Source organism: Colossoma macropomum, unplaced genomic scaffold (genome assembly GCF_904425465.1).
Source record: "Colossoma macropomum unplaced genomic scaffold, Colossoma_macropomum, whole genome shotgun sequence".
In the NCBI taxonomy this organism is placed as follows: domain Eukaryota; kingdom Metazoa; phylum Chordata; class Actinopteri; order Characiformes; family Serrasalmidae; genus Colossoma; species Colossoma macropomum.
Window position 1 is genome coordinate 29,819,533 of NW_023494791.1, and position 26,082 is coordinate 29,845,614.

Genomic DNA, 26,082 nt, shown 5'->3' on the forward strand with positions numbered 1-26,082 from the left:
TGAAGGTTCTGCATTAAGGGCTTGCTTTTCTAAAGCTCTAAGCTGAGTCTGAGAAGCTTAGTCTTGGACTGAAAAATATTTAGAATGGAAAAATCCACATGTTCATTTGGCCCATCAGTTAGTGATCTCTAGCTTCTCTGCTTCACCTGTAAGTTGTATTATAGGAGCTGTGAGTGTACTGATGTGAGTAGATTATGTATGTTAATATATGTTGCCATGATAGTGTTTTAACTGTATGCCATGATCTCTGGTTTGTGACTTGCAGAATAAGAGATGCTTCCAGCAAGCCAAGGAAAGAGTATGTGCCCAAACCTCGAACCTCCATGGACTTCAGCTCCAGTGAGACCCACAACGGGGGAATCAGCCATATCTCACGCTCTCGCTCACCAGGTGGGTTTCCACCTGTCCAGTCAAAATGGCCAGTTTGGCCAGTTATATCCTCATCCTTATATCCAAGATCAAAGCTTTAGGTACTGATCATCTGAAGGTGACGTGGTAGGAGTTTTGTTTTATCTTTATCTTTTAAGAATTTTTTAAGCTCCAGTTTTGGAAACTCATTTTCCCTCCTTATGCAACGGATCTGATCTCCTTAGAAATGTCTCCTTTAGTCATTTTAGATGCATATGAGAAAGAGATTTGCAAATGAGCAACTGTATGTTTGGGTAACATAGGAGGGGAACGTAATGTCAGTGATCTTTGAGAACAGCTTTTGCTGAAAGGACGCAACTCATTGGTTTTAAGATTTAATTTTCTTTAAACATATGTTTACTGCTTTTTTCCACTGGAAACTGTGACAGTAGTGGCACTGGCACAGTACTGTACCTGTACCTGTAAACAAGGTTTGAAGAGAGACAGAGTTAGGGGGTCCTGTACCTTCCATAAGAGTAAATAGACCTCTGATAAGAGAGACAAAAATTTAACTTGGGAATGGAGGATCTTCTGTTGTTTTCTTGAATGAAATTCTAATTTTGTGACAAAATGAATACCATTACACAAGGTTTCTGTCATCTTTTCTATGTTTTCATTGTGTTCAACATTAGTTTCCTCCCCTTGGATAAACTATAATCTTACCCAGCCCAAATTCATAATACAGCCGTTCAGTTTAGTTAACCGAGCTGCGTCATTCCAGTTTAAAACTGGAGAAGAGAAACTGCAGAAAAAACTTTTTACGTTTTTATGGTTTTACTTTTCATTGGGCCAACCAAACCTGCCTTCTGGTGACTAAATGATTTTTTACTACATATGGCAGATATTTTAGTTTATTAACTGAGAAAAAGGTAGGCTATTAGACCTGCCTGCTGTGTGGCACGTGCACAGAGGAATTAAACACTGCTGGGAGTTACTGAGCACTGCCGCATACATCAGCACCAAATGTCTGCACTGGTGTGTGCCCCTTCATTAAAAACAATGGCACGATGTTAAGCACAAAAATAGATTGTGAAAATGCTGTGTGTCAGTACATAGATTACAAAGTCAGACTTTGTCCACCATGGGAGCCCTCAAGACCTCTGACCCTGACTGTACAAATTCAGAGCCCCTCAAAACTCTGAAACTCAAAACACACCCAATTTAACTCACCGGTTCCCTCTGGGAAAAAAAGCAGTTATTTAGAGCAGGTGTGGAGCAGCCAATTAGGGTCACAAGTGATTATTGTAGGAAAGTAGATCTTGGAGGCCTGGCTATAAGTTTATTCTCTTATCTTGTTCTCTCCTGTTCTCTCTCTCTTTCTCTCTCTCTCGCTCTGTCTCTCACTCTCTCTCGCTATCTCCCTCAGCTCCTATGGATCAGCCGTGTTGTCGGGCTCTGTATGATTTTGATCCAGAAAATGAGGGCGAGCTCGGCTTTAAGGAAGGTGACATCATCACCCTGACCAATAAGATCGATGAGAACTGGTACGAGGGGATGATCCACGGCCAGTCTGGCTTCTTCCCCGTCAACTACGTCGACGTCCTGGTGGCTCTGCCGCACTAATCTCCAGATACACACCCACGAATATCGCCCTGAACCCCCGATTCCCACCACACACACTCCTCCTGCGATTATGACAAACACACCAGACATGAACAGCAGCTTTGTGCATGAGGAAAAAGTGCATTCGCGCTTTGGACGATTTGCAATTTGCCATTGGCACAACCTTACTGTTATTGAGTTGGAGAACTATCCTATGCTTTCGGTTTGTTTATTTTTCATGATTATGTTTTATCTTAAGGAGGTGTTTTTCTTTTTTTCTTAGTTATTTATTTGTTTGTTTTTTTCTCGGTTTGCTTTTGAGATGGTGTGAAAAAGTGAGTGCCCCAACCACCCAATCCCAATCTGTTTTCTATTTTACCTCTCTCTTTTTCTCTGACGCCAAAATAAAATAGCAGTCACTCTTTTCAGCAAGATGTAAAAACTTCACTGTAAATTGAGTATGTTTTTCTTTCCTTTACCATTACTGGGTTGGGGGGATATAAAATAAGTCATTTTAAATTTTAGCTTTCCTCCTGCATGTCCAAAATGCTGTTTCACCACAACACCTCAGCAGCTGCTGAAACTGAGCCTGTTGGGTTTTCAGTGCATTATAATTTAATCCTGACTTGTCAGATTCTGTCAGTATTAAACACGCCATCCTACTGTGTTCAGACTTTCTGCTTATGGTTTAATTGAGCCATGAATCAGTGACTAATGCTAATAAAGATGAAATCTGAGGTGATGTGAAGTATAAATGTTGGCGTGTCGTGAATATATCGAAGCTATTTATTGCTGAATGAAGCAAATTAAATATTTCTCTTTATGATGACGTAAAAGCAAACTGTGATATTTTCTCTGCATACTAGTCTAATATAATCATGTGATAATGTCTACAGATTTACTGTACTTCAAATTCTCGCTGTTCAGATCGTTTTGAAAACAATATGTTCGTCAGAGGCAAGAGATTATAACAGTTGGAGACTCAGGTTATCTGGGATTATGATCTACTAGCGCTGATAGAAATACATTTAGAGTTTAAAGAGCATACATTAATTTGTTGTTGTGTCTTTCACAGTGTGTCCTTTTTCTCTTATATTTTCAACTCTTGTATATTTAAGATTTCATAAATCACGATTTCTTTAGCTGGTTAACTTAAGCCATCTTCTCTGCCTATTGGACAGTACTGAATTAAAAATTTACAGCGATAGCTTGGTGAAAAGCAAAAATATAGTTCCAGTGCTAAAACTGAAAAAGCAAATTTTAGGCATCAAACATATCTTTGCTGATTGATTACATTTGGGATGATGAATAAAATCTGGGGAAATTTGATATTTTGCCGGCTTATCGCCTTTATTTATCTATGTGAGAAATCCTGCTTTGTGAAACATCCCTGGAGAATATTATGATCCAGATTCTAAAAACCTATCACATTTTTTTAATTGGCTTATAGTAGAGAAAAATGATGGACATCTTAATCGCTGGAGCAGTGCAAGCCACAGGACAGAAGTGGGATAGTGTTGGGATTTTGTTTTTTCTTCATTTGCGGAATGTGTTTGAATGAAGTGAATGTGTGTTTGTGTGTGCATGCATGTGATATTCTAAATGCAGGCCTAATTGGTGAGATAGATAAATGCTGACTGTACATAGGTTTTGTGTGAAGTTTGGGGGTTGTAGGCAAAGTGTTCTAAACTCTGAAACCAGTATTGTTCTGTTTGTTAAAAAGCACAAATGTTGAGAGTGCATTTCAGATTTGTTTAAGTTGGCAAATCATTGTGTTTTTTTTTTTGGCAACAGTTTTTTTAGGTGGTCATTATAATGCCTTGTAATTTCCTTATAAAGCCGATTACTGCTAATTAGGTTTGGCCATTACTGCATTATTAAGCAATACTCAGTTTCATGAAGCATTTTTCAGTGTTATATACATCAAAACACTTACCTGAGCACTGGCTGAGGATTTGATTGCATTCAGTAACAAGGGCATTAGTGAGGTCAGGTAGTGATAGGTTAGTAGTGATAGATCAACTAATTTAACTAGTCTAAATCAGTTAGATTAGTTCTGGATCATAAACACCACTCCAGCTCATCCCAAAGGTAGTGGTTAGAGCTGCATCACCCCAGAGAAGGCAGCCCAGAGCTGGCGGCCTTATATATCCCTCTAGCTGATGCTTGGCATTGGGCATGGTGACCTTAGGCTCGTGTGGCTGCCCCAGAGCTTACTATTCTTTTATCAGTATTTTTCTACGGAGATAATACAGTCTATGTGTGTTTAATTGAAGGCCTGTGTCAGCAATGGATGCACCTTAACATAGCCAAATTGACTCATTAGAAATGACATATAGTGTACATTAGAAGATTCTCAATAGTAAATCACCAATTAGACACCCCCATTCTCAAGTGAAGATTTCTTGTTATCCTGTACTTATGAAGTGTTAATGTCTAGTGATCTGGTAAAATCCTATTCTATCATGAATTGTGCCTATTGTAACATATTATAGCTTCTGCTCAATACCCAACTTGTTTAGTTGAGTGATATCAGATTGTCTCGCATTGCTTTAGTTTAGCATTGTTCATTATCTTCATTTCAATAAATGATGTGCAGATTATGATGTATAATACAAAAATAAATGTGCTCTGGAAAATGTTTTGTTCACCCTAATTGTGGATGGGCAGCCTGTTAATTAGCAGCTAAGCCCCTACAAGAGCATTTTAATGACCACCTAAATTAAAGTGTTACCCTTCTTTTTTACAATTGCATTGTTATCCTCAATGAGGTGTGTACAGATTTCTTTTGTGTTGTGTTTTCACCCTGTGTTTAGTTACACATCTGCAGCAGCGTGTTATTTTTGTAATAGTGATAAAGTATATACAGATATATAGATGTATTATCTGAAGTTCTAATGGGAGGATTTAGTAGCAAACACACTGTGTGGTGATTTTTCTTTTTCATGAGTGACTCCTTACCCTAATTGAGTAACATGCTTGATGTAATGGAAAGATTATAATGCTCAATATAACTCAAATAAGCACCAAGCTGTTCTGGAAAATTGGGTCTGTGGTGTCATTACTGCTTCAGCCACTAGAGGGCAGAGCTGCCAAACAGTCATGACTATTTTTCTGAAATACACAGTGAGAGTTTGGACTGAATTGAAGTTTTTAATAATCATAAGTCACTGCATAACTTTATATGTTATAGTTCTGATGTCTTGAGTATTACTGTAAAATGTGAGAAATAGAACAGAAAGGGACCCACTAGAGGTATTAAAGACCCAATCAGGATATTTATGATTTATGATGGATAGATAGATAGATAGATAGATAGATAGATAGATAGATAGATAGATAGATAGAGTGTAGCTAGATACAATGTAGCTACTTTTTGAAAAGTAAGGGCTACTTTGTAGCTACTTTCAAAGCACAATTGTCAGTATCTCTACCTGACACACCAAACAAGCCCAACTGAAAGTGTGGACAAGACACTGCATATAATCATGTGCCAGAAAGAAACATACAATTGAAAAGCTGCAAAAAAAAAGATCACCTAAAAGTTTAAATGTAACCAACAATCAAACTTAGTCAACCAAAGGCATAATACCCAACAAACATTTAGACTAAGTAAAGGCAAAGTCAATCATTCCAGGTTTTTCCTAACAAAAAGCAACAAAAATAACTATACAAATCAAACACCTTTGTGCAAAGCATGTTCAACAGTGGAAATAAAACTGCTCCAATTTAAACATTGCAGCAAGATATACAGACATGACATTCAGAGTCCTTTGCGAAACTTTAGCAGCACTTTAGCCTCAATATGCTCATCAGTGACCCTGGCTCTACCCAGTCCTCTCAATAACAGTCTATTATTATTAGTCTATTATGTTTTTTTCTGCTTTAGCTAAGCCGGGGTCGGCAACACGCGGCTCCACAGCAGAACTAGATTTTTAGATAAAATAACATAATCCTCCTTTGCTGTAAAAAAAAAAGCTCTGCTGGTCGTTATAACACCTTAAATGGCGCAGCAGTACATTCTGGTGCCTCAGGCACCATTTAAGGTGGAACGGGAAAATTCGAACAAGAAGCAAATGAGAAGCGACTTCAGCCTTGTAAAAATACAAACGTTGAAAGACATTTTACAAGAAGCTCTAGCTATTTTCACGGAAAAGTTTCCTGACTGAGAGGCGAGAAAAGCAGCTATAGCTGACCTAAAGGTTAAAGCAGAGCAAAGTAAGTCTGATTTTTCATTTATGTTTTTAGCCTATACTAGGACATTAGCAAATACTGAGACATATTAACAGCCAAGATGGCAAATGGATATAACATGGTAGTGGCTCCCAAGGTGGTTTCATTTTTGTTGAAAGGACAGAATGGCCCTTCTTAAAATTTCAGTTGCCGACCCCCTGAGCTGAGCCTACTATGGGGTGATCAGCACGTGAGGCGAGCGCGAGCCCATTTGCTCAAACTGTCTGTGGCTCAGTCAGGGTTGCACAGTCGCCACCAGCCCAGTTAACGACCGCATTCTATCAGAGCCAGTTTATGAGGAGCCTGGCCACTTCCTACTTCCCCCGTTTTATCAAAAACATGACTGTGAAATGCCAGAGGGCTCCCGCAAGCGAATCCTCAGTGAATGGGAGTAATCGCTTGCCCAGAACTTTCTCTTAATTTTAGAAAGTAGAAGGATGTATTTCACTAAAAAAGTGAAGAAAACCTACCTGTATGTTTCCTTTTATCTACAGCAAACGCGTTTGGGGCAGCAGAACATTAGCATTACTGCTAGTGAGTGCTGATTGGTTGGCGAGTGGAGCAGCTTATTGGCTGTTCGCGCTCACTGACGTCATGGACATACATGAGGCGCCGTTTTAAACTCCTATAACTCGAGTTTAAGAGCTCTTAGAAATATGACAGCAGTGTTATAATGTTTTATGCTATTCAGTTTTCAGAAAATGATTGTATTCTTTTACATTAAAAATGTTTAAGCAGTTATAAACTATGATTTTGCTCAAATGCTCCATCTTAACCCATTCATTTTGGACTCGCTCGGGAGTGCCCTCTAGTGTTTGAGAAATCTGGAAGTCATTACAGAGTGATAATTCTCCTCTCTACAAGTTCTCTGGTTCTATGGTTCAAATTTTCAAGCCTGTAGCAAAATTGTAGTGAAAATTATCGCTATAGCTACACAAAAATTTGTAGGCGCTACAGCTATTAGCTACATTTCATAAAACTGTAGCGGCTACAGCTAGTAGCTACAAAAATTTGTAGTTTGCTACAAAAAGTAGCACACTACTTAGCTACTCCCCCATCCCTGATAAAGAGACACACTATAAGGCTGAAAGTATGTGAACACCTGACCTATATGAGCTTGTTGGACATCCCATTGCAGAAGTATGGGCATTAATGTGGAGTTTTCCCCTTCTTTGCAGCTTTAACAGCCTCAGCTCTTCTGGCTTTCCACAAATTTTGGCATGTGTCTTTTGGAATTTGTGCCTATTCAGTCAAAAGAGCATTTGTGAGGTCAGGCACTGATGCCAGACGAGAAGGTCATGGCTTTGTGTGGGCCACTCGAGTTCCTCCATATCAAATTCACATGGGCACAGTCATGCTTGAACAGGAAAGGGCCCTCCCAAAACTGTTGCCACAAAGTTGGAAGAATTTAATTGTATAAAATATCTTTGTATGCTGTAGCATTAACATTACCCTTCACTGGAACTAAAGATCCAAACCCTGAAAAACAGCCCCAGACCATTATCCCTCCTCCACCACAACTGAGGGAGCCACTTACTCTTGGCACTATGTATCTTGTTTGTATTGTTTTTCTGGCATCCACCAAACCCAGATTCATCTGTTGTTTTTTAAGTAGCGATGATGTGAAGATGATGGAGACTCCGCTGACACCGCCTTATTTGTATAAGATGTTTATTACAAAGTAAAACAGTATCATATCAAGCACTATAAAATACCTGAGAGAGGATCCGTGCCAATTCTAAAGTGTCCCCTCCAGACCACTATAGCCAATGGCTTATATAGGCTGCTTGTTGTTGAAAAAAGGAGACAGAACATATGGTCCTTTTTAAAATGATCTCATCTATTTGGAACTAAGAGAAGAAGGGAGAAAGTGAGAGGGCTACTCCCTATGGGGCCTTTGGACCAGGGGCCCCCCATAATTTAAACAGTCCAAAACCTGCAAAAACAGAACACATGGAACTTCAGACCTCAACTTATACTGGAAGTTAAGAGTGTTTTTACTTTCTTCTATAAAAGCCACTCTTTTTAAATATACTTCACATCCACTAGACTACCAGATATTACAGCATATGTCATCACCCCAGAGAACGTTTCCACTGCTCCAGAGCCTAGTGATGGCATGCTTTACACCACTCTAACCAACACTTAACATTCTGCATAGTGATCCTAGGCTTTTGTGCAGGTGCTCATCTACGGAAACTAATTTCGTGAAGCTCCTTATGCACAGTTCTTGTGTTGTCGTTGCTTCCAGAGGCATTTTGCATCTCCTTAGTGAGTGATGAAAACAGAGGATAGATGATTCTTATGTGCACATAGCACTCAGCAGCCCCACTTTATGAGTTTGTGTGTTCCATCGCTTTTGGCTGGGCAGTTGTTGCTCCTATATGCTTCCATTTCACAATGATAGCACTTACAGTTGACCAAGGCAGATCTAGCAGGGCAGAAATGTGATGAACTGACTGGAATAGGTGGCATCCTATGACAGTGCCATGGTAAAGTCAGACAGAATCGCTGTGGCTTAAACATCTGAACTCAGTAATTAGGAGGGCCATACACGTTTGGCCATAAAGCATAGGTAGGTATGTAGGTAGTGTTGCAGCAGCCACTTCTTTACTCTAACATTCTGTACTTAATTCATTATATTAACTCTTTAAAGTGAAAATCAGCTTTATTGTCATTCCTTCTCATCACAGCCAGGCGTTCCATGAGGACTAAAGTATGTTTAAATAATCAAGAAGAATGCGTAACCCCCAAAATGCTCCAAATATCATACATGCTATGGTCTAATAGAGTGTGTATCTCTAATATTAGTCTGGACCACTAATACTAACATCACTATTGCTATAGTCTGTGGATCACTAATGCTACACATTACTACTATTGTCTGTATATCACTAATACTAAACATTTCTACTATAGTCTCCATATAGCTTATCCGAGATATTAACTATAGTCTGTGGATCATTAACACTTCACATTACTACTGTGGTCTGTTCATCATAGTATAGTCTGTGCATCATCGTTACTAAACAATACTACTACAGTCTGTATTTCACTAATACTGCATATTGCTGATATAATCTGTGGATCACTAATACTACACATTACTTTTGTGTATCACTGTAATGTTATCACTAAGAGTTAACATTACTACTATAGTGTGTAAATGACTAACACTACACTTCATTACTATAGTATATTATTAAAACTAAACGTTGCAAACACTAAGCATTACTTTAACAGTCTGTATATGACTAATACTAATCACTACTATGCCTGTGGATCACTAATACTATACACTATCACTATAGTACATAACCAATACTCAGCATTACTACTAGCCTGTGTGTTGCTAAAACTGCAGTTAATGTAATCAGTACTGTAATCAGTGTATTGAGATCAGCCAAATGCTCCAACCACCAGGATCAAAAGTTCTGAAACTATTATAGTAATCAAACTGCCTTTAAAACATTTTATAACCATCTTGCCTCATATCTGATGAGTGTGAACTGGGCTGAGTGAAGCCCACAGTAATGAAGGAACAGCTTGTATCAGTTCATGCCCTCAGCTCTTTTAGAAAAGACTGAAGAGTGCTGTTGTTTCTCAGTAGTAATCTGTCGATCCATTTAAACTGATAAGGTCTTTCTGAACCGATGCATTCATAGTTCTTGCATAATTCTTTTGGTTGATGTGAATAAATATCTTGTGTGTGTTTTAGGATGTAACAAAGTATCTGATTTCCCAGGATGAACTAGGGTCACTGCAGGTAACCAAGCAGCACCTGCAGAAACACTTTGAGCTCAGAGCTGCCCAAACTTAATTTCAATCAGTTACTCACAACTATAAATGATAACTTTCAATGTCGGATGAACTTTCCACTATCCCTCAAAGGCAGAATATCTACTATCAAAAGGACAGTATTACCAAAAGTGAACTACTTATGTTCAATTATTCTTATTCAACCTCCCCCCTAGCTGGTTGGCTCCATTATCTCCAAGTTTTATTGGAAAAACAAGCCACCTAGACTTAAACTAACAACATTATAAAAACCTAAACCTCAGGCAGGCCCCGAAGCCCCTAACTTTCAGCAATATCTATTTGCCAATCAACTACAGTATGTAGTCAAATGGATAAAACCTAATCAGATAGACAAACCATGGAGAGAAGTAGAACAAATTCTAACAAGTAATGAAGTAATGAAAGTAAGTAATGAAATTCAAATCTCAGACTTACCCTTTCTTAGTCCAACACTCAAACACCACCTTTGTTTTAAAAGCCTAATAATAACATCAACTCTAACAGCCTGGTGGAGATTTCACAAGCTCACAAACGCTATACTTTCACTCACCAAACACTCATATGGCACAAACCTGTCTTCCCAGCAACTATAAAGATACCAAATCGATACAAATGGATAGAAAAAGATGTTACGCATTTCTATCACATCTTTCAGAACTGTAACTTCACATCCTTCTCACGTGTAAACCCAGACATGTGGCATAGAGAACAACCAGTTTCTCGAATACAAATTCGAAGGAAATATATTAGCCCTCATCCCACCAATTTCTGATTTCCTCAATATTCTTTCCTCAAGTAAACTCTTATCCAAAATGTATAGATTAATATCTGAATCAGACCCAACAATCAAAAACCTTCACCTTATACAAAAATGATCTAAAATGGGATTTGCAGACACTGAAATTTGCTCGCACTGCTCATTAAACACACCAGACAACTATATACATGCCATGTGGTATTGGACACTCACTGAACACTTTTGGCAATATGTCATAAATCACTCATCTGCTGAACCAAGCTGCCCGCCTCCCCCATCACTGTGCTCGTTAGGTGACACATCAGCAATATAACATCAGCAAGATAACCAAGAAAAGCAATAGAGCACTGTTTGTGGTGCTAACCATCACCCAAAAAAAATAAATAAATAAAATAAAAATTTGAATTGACAGTGGGATGACCGTTATTGATTGAGTACTATGGTGCAGCCTCCAGACTATTTTTTTCTCATTTACTATGGACTAGGACTCAATAGTATTATACCTGGACTTGTCTGGTGTTTGTCATCGTTCTTGCCAAATTTAGCCTCTGGTCTCGCCAACTACTGTGTAAAAATGTATTTTTTCTTTACTTACTGTACTAACTGAATTACTGTAAGTATTGGAATAAAAATAACCCATTTATGGGATTAACGTAACCCAGCATTTAGACAATATGAAATATGTCAATCTAACCCAGGGTGTGTTCTGTCTAAGAGTGACCTGGTACTTTTCAGAATGTTTACATTAATGCTAAAAAAGTTTTAGGCACCTGAGTAAATTAGATTTAGAAAGCTGTTTATCTAGGCACTAAGCATTTATTTGCTCTGAAAAAACACTATTACAATAAATACAAATGATACAAATACAAAAAGTAGTGATTTTATGTACGTCAATGTTCATTTAACCTCATTCAAACCTCTCATCATTAGTATTTTCTAGTACTGTCGAGTATTATTTGTAGTTATTGTCCAACACCTGATTGGACTGATAAATACTTCATTATGTTAAATCTGGTCTGCTGCTGACGGAATTGAACAAATCTGATGTATCTAATGATGTGGTGTTTTTACAAGAATAAGCAGACTTACTGCCAAGATTATTCATTTAAAATAATTTACTTAGGTGCCTAAGACTTTTCTACAGTATTGCACATACATGTAATCTTTAGGAGCATACCCAATGCTCAATATATAGTACACATTTAATACCTGTAACTTTATGGTTTGGAAGTATTTCCTAAAACAACTCTTTTCCTTTCCTGTGTGAACCACATTTACGTAGGTGCGGCCATTTCCGCAAATGATCGCACGCTACCCGAGCTGACCTTTAAGAGAGATTTGCTGTGGAATGTAAGCTGATTTATATGCAGTTTGGGTGTGAACTGTGACGCAACAGCAGTTAAGGGAAGCGTTATAGATTGATGGAGCTTTTTATTCCTCTGATGCTCAGCATCACATGCACAAGCCTTCATGACAAATACATTTCACAGCTGCAATACGCAAGTGTGGGAGTCTTAGTGGTGTGTGTGTGTGTGTTTTCACAGATAACAGGGTTTTGAACGGAGACTCCAGCCCTGAGGAGAAGAGCACTAAATCTAAGAATGCTGGAGAGGACACTGCAGCCTCAGAGAACATTTATTTCTTCATTCTGTCTCTCTCATTCACACTGATGAACACAAAAGCATTCATATATTAGGACATGGGAAGGCGTTTTAAGCCAGGAGTAAAATACACAGTGACATCATGCTAAATGATATGCCATACACGGGAAGGGGCAATGGCATTAGGGCCCACTGTGCAGGGTGGCCTGCAGCCACTGGGCCCCCTAAAATCTTTATCTAGTCCCTCATGTAGATCCTGATACAACTGTACATCTGTGACTTTAAAGCCAATTCCCCTTAGAAAGCAAAACCACCTAAACCTAATGGCTTTAATGGCCTTTTTTCAGCAGGATTGTTTTAAGCTACCCACATGCAGCTTATTTTGTAATATCGAGTCAGTAGAGACAGTGTTCTTCTGAATTCTTTATTAAATATACTTTATCTTAAAAATGGAAATAACACACGTTAACATCAAATGTCATCCTACTTCCAAAGTATGTATTGTGGCGTCAGTCATGCCTGTTTCTGTTTATTTACTCTTAAAGAAATGTTGGTCCTGCTTATTTTAGGCTATTTATTTCATAGTAAATGATTTTGTTAGACTCAGTCTGCCAAGGAGTTTTATTTTGAAGGTTCTTCAAGAGGCGAGAGCTAGCAGAGTGTTTATCTCAGTAATTCAAGTAAAGCCAAGTATGGACCAGAACTTTGATTCCTCTGAGTTTCTTCTGAGAACCCAGCACATCACAATATCAATCAAGCCACACAATCTTTGACAGCAGCAACTACCTATGTCTTGTTTGAAGGCAGGGATAGTGACAAGCCTTTCTTATTAATACAATTTTTTGGGGGGTTTTCCCTTGTACAGTTGGTACATATGTTTTTGGATTGTAGAGCATAACAGAGTTAGTGATAATTGTTACTTTTCCAGGAAGTAGTAAGCAAACCCATCACAGTTTGAGAGTAGTAATTAGTAATTATGCTATGGGTTACTTTTTGAATAACTACCCCAACACTGCATATGGCACACTGCAAAATGCACATCATGAACAAAATTCAGGCTTTAAGGGGGCTGCTACTACAGCCTCTTGCAGCCTCTCTGACGCTTCATGGATAAGACTGGGCATCCCTGCTCCACAGATACAGGTCTAAAAACTGGCCCTCAAGGCCTGAATTTAAACACCCAAGTGGACCAGGACAGGGACCAGGCATGTCTGACAAACTTCAGCTTTAGGGCAAGGGTGTAATAGAAAGGTACTTAGTGTTAGATAATCTTGAAAATGTTAATAGCCCTTAACGTAGTAGCCATTTAAGTTCATTAGCAAATAGCAACCACATCCCAAGCACTAGTCAAGCATATTCTTAGCAGTCTTCCTCTAGTCCCCATATTGTATTCAGGAACCTACAATGTTGAGTAAAGCTTGGTGCCTTTCACTGTATTACTCAGACTGTACTGAACAGAGGTCGCACACCCTTCTCCTGTGGATCTACTTTAAAACCGCAGTTTTATTCCAACCTGAACATGAACATATTAACCCCTCTTATCTAACACAAATGCATCTGTTCCAGCCAATCAAGGACTTCAGAATAAGTTAATTAGCTGGATCAGGTGTGGCAGATTGTGGTTGGAACTAGACTTGTAGATTTCCAGTACCGGGGTTGGTGACCACTGGTCTAGAATTTATCGATCAAGCACATATAGAAAACACAAACTATGCATATAAGTGTGTATACATATGTTACTAAGTGAAGTCACATGATTGCTCTAGTCATATAAGATGGAAATCCATTTTACCACATTTCACTCTTTAACAGAGCCCTGGAAGTGAGGCACAATTACATTTTTGCTCTCCTGCAGTTGCCACCTTATCTAAGCTACGTAATCAAGGTCTGCAGACCCTAAATTACCTGGCACCACTGTGTCAAGAGGACTCTTAAAGGGTGAACTGCCTGGGGCAAGACTGACTTCTGCGTAATGAGAGTTTTCTTCTGCCGTCTGCCACTCCTAAGCCAGCAATCCGGACCCCTTCCTAAGGCTATATCCTGGTGCTACTGCCCTGAAACTTACTGGAAATAATCCTTAAAATCAGGATAATTTACACTATTAAAGAGAACACAAAGGCCACCAAATACCTACATTAAGTCACAATGCTCATTCCGTTCATTGTTTGAGCAAAATTAATCAATCAAGTTTTGCATGTGACCTGATCATGTTATGCAGACTAACAAAAGAAGAAATGTTTATATATCTGGTGTGAACTGACAGCTATAGGGGACAAAATATTTCTGATTGGAGGGAACTGAATCCAGTACATGATGCAGAGAAGGTGCGTATCAAACAATTACAAAAGAATCAAGACATTTGAGGTTGCTACAGTCCCCTTTTCCCTATATTGCAGCACAACACTATTGTTGGGAACAGAAATAATCCCTAATCACTATTCCCTACATTGTAGCACTTCATAGAACAATATTATAATGAATATATTTCATGTTTTAGCAAATAAAATGGTACACATTAGCCCGATTTGCTCATCACTGTGTAACAAATCCATCACAGTGCATTGCGGGTATCCTGTATCCTTTGTTGCACATAATTTATACACTACCTATTGTAAGAACTGATGATAGTGAATACAAGCTACTACAGCTCTAAGACTCAATATTCAATCAATATTTATATTGAAGAACTGAGCAGGAAAATAGTGTAATTACATGATTAATTTCACTTTAGAAAACATCCTCAAAACATTCAACTCAAACATTACACAAAAAAACAAACAAAATAAACAAGAATGAGTAGGAGATGCTTTATCAGTATAGGAATCACATGAAGCCTTTTTTCTCTCAGAATGAGCTTTGTAACATATGGAAATTATTTTTTTCCTGACCCTGAGATAAGACAGAGAACTGCTATGTTGGCAATTCGCTACATCTAAATTGGGAAGAAAGGTATCGTTAGCAAAAAAACATTTCTTCTTAGTCAACAAAAAGAAGGAAAAACAATACTGCACAGCAGTAGATTTACATTCACATTTGCCCCTTTAAACTGGGTTCAGTTGAGCGCTCCTGGGTCAACATAAACATACGCTTGGAAATCACCCAGTTTGTTCCCATCTTCGTCATAGTGGAGCTTTCGGAAGCACTGATCACAGAACAGACAGGGGTCCATCGGCGCAAGAGCGTCATTTGTTGTTATCCACCTGCCACAAGAAAAGCAAATTCAGTTTCCCCTCTTACTCCAAATGTTGTACATCTGCCAAAATCAAGGGTGTCTGAAATTTAAAGGGGAATTCCAGATTCCAGAATCTGTTACATTACTGCAGTATTCTGTAGCGCAGCATTGTCATTACTCAGCCTCAACAGCTCAATTTGCAAATTTATATTCTTTTCATGTTTCCTCTCATCAATGTTCTCTCACTACAATACCCAGCATGCACACAAATACATAATACCTACCACTGGGAAACGCTGTCATGTCAACCAATACTAACTGCTAGCTTAGCCACTGATCTACAGGTAACAGATACTTTGATAACTTTAGCTTTTCGCTCGCTGTCCTTCTCATCTGATGGGTCATTTTTGTCATTAAAGTAACCCATTCTCTTCATTGTAATGATGATTTGAAGACATGTATTACTGTTATATGGCTGCAGTAAGATATTTGGCTGTCCATCAGTAAAGACAGCTGCCACACTTCTCAAGCCAGCAAAAAATTTAAATTTCAAAACAGCCCAACCCCAAATCCACTCAAAGTAGCTGTAGTTTATCAAAATGTCCTCCCACCTTCAAGATACATAATCAGGGGGCTTTCCTAGCCTTTAAACTGGGAAATCTCACTCCAGAGACTATAACAGGGATTGTGTCTTTGATTTTTGCTGACCTATTGCTCAACAGCTTTAGTTAAATAGTGAAATGTATCAGAAAACTGTAAAATTATAAGAGGAACCATGATGCTAACCTGCTGATATACAGATGGCACACACAGCACTTCCGGGTCACGACCCTGTGTTTGTGAGTCACGAGCGGGTACAGCGTTGCATCCAGGCAATCATCCCTGTGGGCCAGCCTTACAGAACAACAATAAAACATAATTATATTTTATAGTCATTATTTAATGTAACCCTACAACAAAGTTGTATAATTATCAATGTTAAAAGCCATAACAGCCAGAATTTTATTATGGTACAAAATGAAGACAGCTGTTTCGATGCCTTGCTGCCTGTGCTGTCTTATAAATCAGTGTCTTAGAAGGCAGCACTGTCCACTGTGCTGGTGCCAGCAGTGCGCGAAATACCCCCTGTTATTTGGTGAGTCCAATGTTGGCTGGCTACTAACTCGTGTGCCAAATCAGCACTGATGCTTCAATGCCAACAAAATGTTTGGTTTGACAATTCTTCTACTGAAAGTGCTATTTTCTAGTTTGGCAATGTGCTTTTCCACACATTAACTGAGATCTTACACGTCTCCTCTTCCGTCTTCAATTTGAGAAATCACAATTTACTCTTTCCACCAAACTCTTGCAAAATTAGACTACTTTTCAGATTTACAAATAGGCTGTGGCACACTATAAAGTTTTTTCAGAGGTATTGTGGGCACAGTTACAGTTGCTAGGCTATGAAGGACCAACAGGGTGAACTAATTTGCTACAGCGCCACCCTGAGGCAGACCAGTGCTGCAGCTCTAGTTAGTTAAGAAGACCACAAATACAGAAGCTTGCTAATTGTGTATGAAGCAGCTAAACAATTATCTTTGCCTGAATTTGTATTTCAGCATGTATTTTTCCCCCTAATGGACAACATAACGTCATAAGTTTATTTTCAGAGACCCCTCAGAATTCTGATTGAGATATTCAAGGGGTCCAAGAGGATAATTATGTTAATAACTATTTCCACCTTGAGTGGTGGTGTTTTGTGTCTTTTTTTTTAACCTCATCAGTGCGGACACAGAGGATTCTGGGATATGCAACACAAAAAAGAACACATCTACACTGCCTTCAAAGAACAGCCAAATGGACCAACCTCCACAGACAGCACTTTATAGAAATATTAGATTCGGACATGACTGGGTGCCTGCCTGCATCAGAATACTGTATGAGTAGGCAGCTTCTGTTATGGTTCAGACAGAGCCTATGTAACAGTAATGCAGGGATTCCTAATCACTGTCCTGGCCCCATATGATGCACACTTTTGAGCTTTGTCTCTGAAACCAATTAACAAGCTCCTTGTGGGGTTGTCAGGTGTGCAGAGTAGGGAAAACACAAAAATGTGTGTTATTAGCAGCATTCAAACCCATTGAAAAAATACACAATATATGCACACCTACAACCGCCTCACAACCACTGAATTCTGTATTACTTCACCACGTCTCATCCTTGTGCTGTTAATGGAAAAATCTCTGACTCTAATGCTGTTTGCATGGAAGTGCAAATGTATTACAGTAAGAACCCATTTTGTTTAAACTGAGGGGCTGACAACTTAATTTTTAATGAGAACTAGGCTGGTCAGCAAACATGCTGAACAACTACATTATTAATATCACAAGTACTTACGACGTGATTCACTGTAAAACTGCAATATACAAGACTAAAGAATGTCACTTGAACGTCTTACACGCCCCAAATGTCTGTGTTTCAGTCAGATCTGCCTTAGTAATATCAAACCCATGCTGAATCTCAAATGGCTCTGTGCTCTCTAAATAATGTGCTAAGGAAGTTTTGAAATTCTAGCTTCTACAGCCGAATAGTGCACTAATTGGTGAGTATGGATGTGGCTGAATCCTAAATGACTATTTCTTAGCTATATTATGGACTGTTGTGATGCAGGAGCCATTTGAGATTCAGCACTAGCGTAGGAAAAGGGGTGCCTTCAGCTTGGTGCCAATACTCATGGTGGTAATTTGGTGACCAAAATGTACTTATAAAGTGAAGGTTTTTGCATTAAACATTACTATGTTATGTTCATTATTATATGACAAAGTTTGAAAAAAAAAGTTCATGAAATGACTGCAATATACAACGAAGGGCGACCAAACATTCCTCTCCTCATTCAGCAGTCCATGGTTCGTTGGCAATGATGCCATACTCTAAAGAAACTACATTTCTTGGCAAAATACTTGTTTATGTCAACTATTATTAATAATAAATGATTTACTAAAAAATTGTGTATTTTATGTTGGCCACTGTTTTGTTAAAGCAATAATGCGTTACTGCGATTTGAGAGGAAATGCTCCAATGTTTTCCTCAAGGGATGATTAGTTAACTTTTAGTCAAAATTGTCTGACTTTTTGACTGACCCATAAATAATAATTTTACCTCCCAAAATTTGCATTTTTAAACTAAAAGATGAGTATTATGACTGAGATGTGAACCATCATGGATCTCATGTGAACATCTGGTGCAGATTAAAAGAAAGAGGACAAAAGTTTTACCTGATATCAGTGAGAATGACCACATGCTCGCAGTCGCCCTGGTGACAGTACAGGTATGGATAGCCCACCTTCATTCTCAGGTCGTAGAAAATTGTGTCCTCCATTTTTGCTGTTTTAAAATCTGGGAAGTCATTATTCTTTGCCCAGTCACGGGTGGTCCTTTAGAGAGGGGGAAAAAAATCCATAAAATCCCTTCCCCCTACTCAGTAAGGGAGCCTTTCTTGTTGTATTGCATTTCCCCCTACTCAGTATGGTAGCCTTTCATGTTGTATTGCATTTAAATGGCATTAACTATGGGTTATCTAGCAATCCCAGTTTATCAATTAATCAAAATACTTCAGAAATTACAGTATGACTACAAGCCTCCAACTAACTATAAACATACACTTTTCACAAGCAGATAAGCCTTGTGATGTGGTACTTGGCATTTGTGGGAAAAGACACAGACAGCATGACCTAAACAGGATCCTGCATATTCAAATTGATTTCTCACATTATTCACAAGACTCACCCTTTATGCCTTTGACATTTGAGTAAAGCATAAACCTTAAGAGGCATTAAGTCTTAAGCATTTTTCTGTGAGACCACAGCTGACCCTTTTCATGCCTTTATTGACCCACTGGAGGTTTACTGCTCAGTCTGTTCTTTTTACATGGCCATGGTGTTTCAAGGTACAGAAAGAACAAATCGATACACAGAGATAGAAAGTAAGCTTTACACTTACTCAGTACTGAGTACATTTTTCTCTCTAACAGTAGTTTTTGAGTAGAATTAAATGATGGGACTTTAGTTCATTTGTAATATAGTACTTTTATTTCACTACCTCAATTTTCAATAAAGTTACAGAATAAAAACATGCTCATAAACCAACTGCAAGAGAGCATGGTTAAATTTAAAAGATTCAAGTCTGAAAGCCAATCAAAACAGAGCTAAGTTTAGAGATTTTGAATTTCGTGGTGAAAGAAAGAGGACAACATTACAAGCACAGATGAGGAACATACTTTAGCCAAACGGTTGTTTGTTTTCAAATGAACACAAGTAAACGGCATTATTATCAGCTGCCTAATCTGCCTCCTGAAACCTGCCAAAATCTCTGCTTTTCACAACTCAACCTCCAGCCTGAGGCAGCAGCTGTTAGCTCACTGCCTTGATAATCCTAAAAAGGTAGGTTTACTATTTTCTCACGCTTACGCTGTTGTTGTTTTATGCAGAGCTGAAGGCTGGTTCTGATGAAACACAGTTAATAAAAGGCCTAATGCTGTTTTGAAATTTTTCAAACAATATAATCTCCAACTGCATGTTTGTATGTTTTTTAAACGCATTTTTTTTTCCCAACCACTGTAATAATCTCCTGCTGACTTCTCCACTTTAACCTTTAATGCTGATTGAGTGGGAATTGGTGGGCTTACTTGCTGATATCCCGACATTCTGGAAACCGCATGTCATTGAAAAAGGTCCCTTCAAAGAAGAAGAAAGCAGATTTGTAGTGATCCTGCAAAATAAAGAGGAATAAAAATGTTTCAGTTTGCCAACTCTGTGTGGAGTTGCCAGTTTATTAGGTCCTAACTTGTATAAGCTATACTTGTTTATCAGAAACACCCTATCACATAGGTCAGGGGTATAAAAGGGCCAAATTAAAAATCTCATCAAATCCGTGGGCCAGAGAAATTTTTTTTTTATTTAATTTTGAATTAATGTTGTGCTGTAACATGAACTGGCCACCGTTTATTCAAAATATGAAAAAAAACAAACAGTAAAATACAGACATTTGTAATAGACCTTGAAATATTACATGGACACTTCAAATACTGAAAATTTGAATGTCCCCAGGTGCTCGGTCTTTCAAACTAAGACCGTGCTTGAACTAGTTACCTGGCATCCTTTCTTTGCTGCAAGTTCATTAATACCTGGGCTCAATTTCTGAGCTGCTGAGCTAATGTTAAGTGTTTATATCCATTGAACTGCAACTGAAATGCATTTGGGTGATGTGATTGGTGTGGAATTGCGCAGAAATGTGTAGAATTGGGGTGTAACCGCTGTCCCATAGACTGTTGTTGGGGTAGGAGAGTTGGAGCACATTGCATTGCAGTGCATGCTGGGGACTGTAGTGCAGCACATTGTGAAAGAGGCGAATATTAATTGAAAATTAAAATACTTTTGCAGGGCGGATAGGATTGTGTGGCGGTCCTGATCTGGCCCGTGGGCCTTGTGTTTAACACATGGGACATAGGTACACTTCTTAGGTTTACAGTTACAGCCCATTTATTGGTGCATAATATCTGGTCAGTGGTGGTCCTATGGTGGTGTGAGGATAAATAAAAAGGTGCTTCTGATAAAATGGCTAATAGGTGTTGGCACAACATAGGAATGTCTAATAAACTGGAACTCAGTGTATACCGTCTTTAATAATGTAGATGAATGTCTGAAAAGCCCTAAACTCATATTTCTGCTAGTTACATGTAATTTAAGTTACTGAGTATGAGATAAAGGGATGAAGTTGAACCTTGCTGATGAACTGAGGCACCATGTCAGGTGTATTGCTGAATTCCCCAAACACCTGCAGGTCACTGACACAGCAGATAGCATCCCTCAGCTCGGTCAGCTTCTGAGAGCCCAGCACATGCAGAGTCTGATACGCCCTTACATACTTGAACTGATGACAGACAAACAGTTGATCCAGATCAGCATTTGGAATGACTTGTCATATTAGTAATTTTCCTATTAATAATTTGCACAAGATGCACAGGACTAACATATTAGTAGGGCTGTCCCAAACAGCATCTTACAACCTTTGAATCCCTGTTGATGTTTCTGAATGAGTACTCAAACACTCGTCCTCAATGCTGCCTTTTAAACAATAGTATTTATATTTCATAATTAACTATTATTTTTAACTGTTAATTCATTGTTTATGAAAATAGACAGCAGTGACAACACAGAAGTAAGTTCAAGATCTAAATCTTTTAGAATCTTTTAGAAGTTCCATTGCAAGTCAAAAAACTTCAATAGATTAACATAAATGACATTCAGGACTAAGGACTCACCAAGTTATTTCAATGTTTTATTCTAAATTCAGATGTACAACTATTCATAACTTTTTAGGAATCGCTTCATCTCATTAGCTAGCCTGTTATCTTTGTCTCCGTTTCTGAGCTCCACGGAGGCTAAATGAGTTACTGAGGGTTCAGTTTCTACATCCTAAATGTCATTCAACAGAAAAGCCATCACCAAATAAACGTGTATTTGGCTTATACTTACTTTGTTTAAACATCTTTCACTGACTCTTTCTTTCTTTAGTCTTTCAAAGCAAAGGGGGACTTGCGCAATCATAGGGAGAAGTGAGGCTGTGTTCAGCTTTTAGCTAAGGTTACTTGGGACTGACATGATTTCCTTTACAGTTTAATATTATAACCATCATAACGTAATGCCGTTTTCTCCTGGCTTTATGGAAATGTTTTCTTTACAAACAGTCATAAATAAACCTCTAACTCAGGAAATCCACTAAGTCAGGAATCCACAAATGTGTGCAAGAAATCTGTTAAGGTCTAAAGGGTTATCCAAATTTTAAATAAGAAAACTGATAAATACTTCACTATTCAAATTATTCAAGCCAGTCCTACATAACAGAACCATTTCATACTTTATCTGCAACCAAGTTGGTTATGTTTTATTATGTGCAACCTGAAGGTGTTGCCTGAAACTGGTCAAGCTTTCTTTGTATTTGTTTAATTTTTTCACTAGAGTGTTTGGAACCTCTTACCCGCTCAAAAAGGACAGGATACACAATGTTGAAAGTTAAAATGATTTCCCCCTCAGGTACTGAGTTCTGAGGGTTGTCAGTCTTCCTGCCCACAGCAAGCATCTCCTATGGCATCAGAAAGTATTTCTATCAATGTCATGCATCCACTGTCCACTTTATTAGAAACCTCTCCCTTGCAGAGATACCTTGCTGGTGTACAGTTAGACACTGTAGCCCATCTGATAATGCACAACATGTGTTAATAATCCTCTAGCCTTTCATCAGTGGTCAGCTTCTGACCTGCTCTTGCCTGGATATTTTGTGTGATGGTCCACTCTCAACCTAGCAGTGATACTGATGTGTGTAAAAACTCCAGCAACACCGCTGTGTCTGATACACTTGTACCAGCACCACACACACTACTATATCAGTGTCACTACTGTGCTGAGAATGGTCCGCCACCCAAACAATATCTGGTCAACAGCGGTACCATGGTCAGGAACTGATCAATGACAAATGTGGTAAAGCGAGGCTGATAATGCGGCAATAGATGGGCTTCAGTCTGTAAGTGAACACCTTTACAGTGGGTGATTATATAGCAGGTGAGCTTGTAAAGTGGCCAGTGAGAGGGAATGCAAAGTAGTGGGTTCCAATAAAGCGGCCACTGAGCGCAGTGTCGAGATACAGACTTTTCTAAATAACAGTATTAAACAGCATAGTTCTCATGGTTCTACATAGGTCAGTTCACTTTTCTTTATCACTGTGTGCACACTGCATGTATTAACACATACTACATACCAACTAATGTAAGCTCATTCAACGCACCATTTCATTGGCATATATGTCATGTCTTCCAATGCTTTCCCGTACAAGAGTCTTTTTATAATCTTGCTTCTTCTTCCGAAGTCTGATGAAAGAGAAAGAAAAACACAACTGCCTGACATATTGCTGACATGGCAAGTGATTACACTGCAAGCAGATAGCTAATGTAAATAAATAAAGTAGAACTACTCTATTTTAACAGAAAAAGCAAAGAATGGGGCCATGTTCAGTAGCTAAACGCTGCAGAATGCACAAATACATATTGCTTATGAAGGAGTTGGTATCTCATGAACTAAATGAGCAAATATGCTCAGTGAAATGACAATCTATGTGAACACTGTAAGGCTTTAGGCTGTAATGCCAGCTATACACTGGACAAGATAAACTGTAATTGGAAGTCATTTACTTTTGCCAGTGGACAAGTAATTGGCCATTTACACATGTGGCGTAGTGTAAGACAGGTATAAGTGCTGCTTTAGATTGAGCACTTTTTGCCACTTGCGTGGCTTGGACTTTGTGAAAACATACTTTAAAGTTGCCAACTTTGGATCTGGAGGCACAACATCTGGATCTGGAGCTTCATCTGCTGGATGGCTCCGCAGGGAGTCAGTGCTGAAGAACAGAAGAAGGCATAAACAATATACTTCAAAATTAGAAAATTGTTATACTAGTGCTAAAACTGACAACTATACACAATAAAAGACAAAAAAGTCTTATGCTAATCATCATAACTACACACAAAGATTTTCAGAGTTTTTTTTAGTACAGGTAATGGTTCTATATAGAACCACAAGTTCTACATAGAACCATTTCATACCTAAATCGTTCTTTGCATGGTGAAGTGGTTTTTCAGATTAATAGCGAATGTGTTGTATTTGGTTGTGTATAGAACCTTTTTGAAAATGCTTTTACATAGCACCAAAAAGGGTTCTTCTATCGTTACAAGCTTGACATCGTAACAATACAAGAACCCTTTTTGGTACTACATAGAACAATACACAACACATTCACCATCAATCTTAAGAACTACTTAACCAAGTAAAGAACCATTTAAGCGTGAAACGGCTCTATAGAGAACTACTGCCTTTACTAAAGAAGCCTTGAAGAACCATCTATTTTAAGTGTGTACGCCTCATATCAGACAGTAAACTAATATGGTAGTGATAAACACACAATAATAGACAAAAAAAGCTTAACTTGTGCCCTTGCTAAACATTATAACTAGACATAATAACAGAAAATATTTGAAAACAAAAAGTAAAGTCGTATGTGCAAAACATACAGGAGGAATCTGATCCTCACACTCTGAGCCGCGCTCTGAACTTTCTGAATGTCAGTACACAACTATAACAAACAGAAACCGTGTTACATTAGATTCTTTAGAGTCCTCTGAGAGGATATTTGTTTTATGCCAATACTAAACATCATATCTACACTTTAGGTCAGCCATTGAAGCCTTAGGTCAGTGCTAATGCAGTTAGCCAACACAGCTGTACGGTAAACTCTCCGTTATTTTCTCCTGTTTACCTGCAGATCGTTTTGAGCTCCTCCAGCGTTTCCGCAGAGACCCCCATCTCCTCCATAAACTCCACGTCCTCCACCGCGGGCTCCGTTTGACTGAAGGAGTACTGTTCAGGTTTCAGTACTTCTAGCCACAGATTTCTGAAAGCGCCAATGTGAAAAGGTTTTGTATTCACGTCGACGTTTTCATAAACCGGCACATTTTCCATCACTCCGCCTTCCGCCATGTTTCTCTGTTGACGTACGTGACCAGCGCAAGGTTACCTGGGAATTGGAGTTTTACCCCGTCACATTCTTCTTCTGGTAGAATTAACGGCGAAGAGGTGCATACCGCCACCTGCTGTGCTGGAGTGTGGCGAGGACAGACTAGGCCGAGTGGATGGTCTGTTAAATACTACGCCTGTTTAGTGAATTTTAGCATCTTTACCTGTCACAGCGGTATTTCGTGTCATTTATCCGGATTTTGTCTGAATGCAGTCTATTTATCACGTGAAGAGACATTCATAAATACTGCAAATGTTATCTCAAAATGTATAAAAATAAATGTTTATTGTCTATGGTAAATACTGTGTAGCCATGCGTAGGTGAGTATATTCAATAGTATAAAGAGTATATTAAATCAAAATATATTACTTATACAGTCATTGTCAAAAGTGAGTTGGTGTGATATATATTATTCAGGTAACATAGACTTTTGCCTAAAGTAAATTTAAAGCACTGTATTTTCTTAAGAAATATTTTAGATCTCCTGATGCATAATAAACAGTTGTGGTGTAGTGTGTTTAAATGCTGCAATATTTAAACAGTTTGGTAGTTTGAGCTCAGAATTGGGTTTCCTGCTTAAAATACTGGCATAGATCAGCATACGTTGTGATGATGTGCTGGTCAGCAGCAATGAAAGGAAATATTCTGATTACCCAGCATGAGCAGCTAAACAAGCACTAGACCAGCATGGAATTTATTCTGCTCTGTGTTGTTTTTCTTCAGCAGGGTTTTAGAGTACAAAGGTATCTTCTCAAAATGTTACAGTACATTCGCTTACTCAGTCTTTAAAATGGGTCTATGGTGTGAATGACAACATGTCTCTGAGTCTCCTAACATAATGTTCACTTCCAAGTTTGAGAGTCTGTGCACGGTGCACATGGTCCAGTTAATGTCAACCCAGCATTGGAAAATGATTGTGTAACCAAGCCATACACACCAGTCTCTACACAGTCTCATCTACGTCCATTCAA

General features: G+C 38.6%; 2 protein-coding genes across 3 annotated transcripts in view; one reads left to right on the forward strand and one right to left on the reverse strand.

Annotated features, from left to right (window-relative positions):
• The window catches only part of sh3gl2a (SH3 domain containing GRB2 like 2a, endophilin A1), a 50,774-nt gene extending 48,453 nt beyond the window's left edge, over positions 1-2,321 (forward strand). For both annotated transcript variants that reach the window (XM_036574812.1, XM_036574813.1), the window contains exons 8-9: positions 266-390; positions 1,775-2,321. In XM_036574812.1, coding sequence (XP_036430705.1) covers positions 266-390; positions 1,775-1,971 — 322 coding nt within the window. In that variant the 3' untranslated portion in view covers positions 1,972-2,321. The remainder of the gene's footprint in view (positions 1-265; positions 391-1,774) is intronic.
• A 7,797-nt stretch (positions 2,322-10,118) lies between these two features.
• snapc3 (small nuclear RNA activating complex, polypeptide 3) lies at positions 10,119-25,088 on the reverse strand. Its single transcript, XM_036574814.1, has 9 exons — positions 24,854-25,088; positions 23,855-23,938; positions 23,330-23,411; positions 22,526-22,630; positions 21,269-21,418; positions 20,175-20,257; positions 18,766-18,924; positions 16,298-16,405; positions 10,119-15,539 (listed from the first exon to the last, which is right to left on the reverse strand). The coding sequence occupies exons 1-9, from the start codon at positions 25,072-25,074 to the stop codon at positions 15,392-15,394; spliced, it is 1,140 nt and encodes a 379-aa protein (XP_036430707.1). The 5' UTR covers positions 25,075-25,088; the 3' UTR covers positions 10,119-15,391.
• Positions 25,089-26,082: the final 994 nt, after the last annotated feature.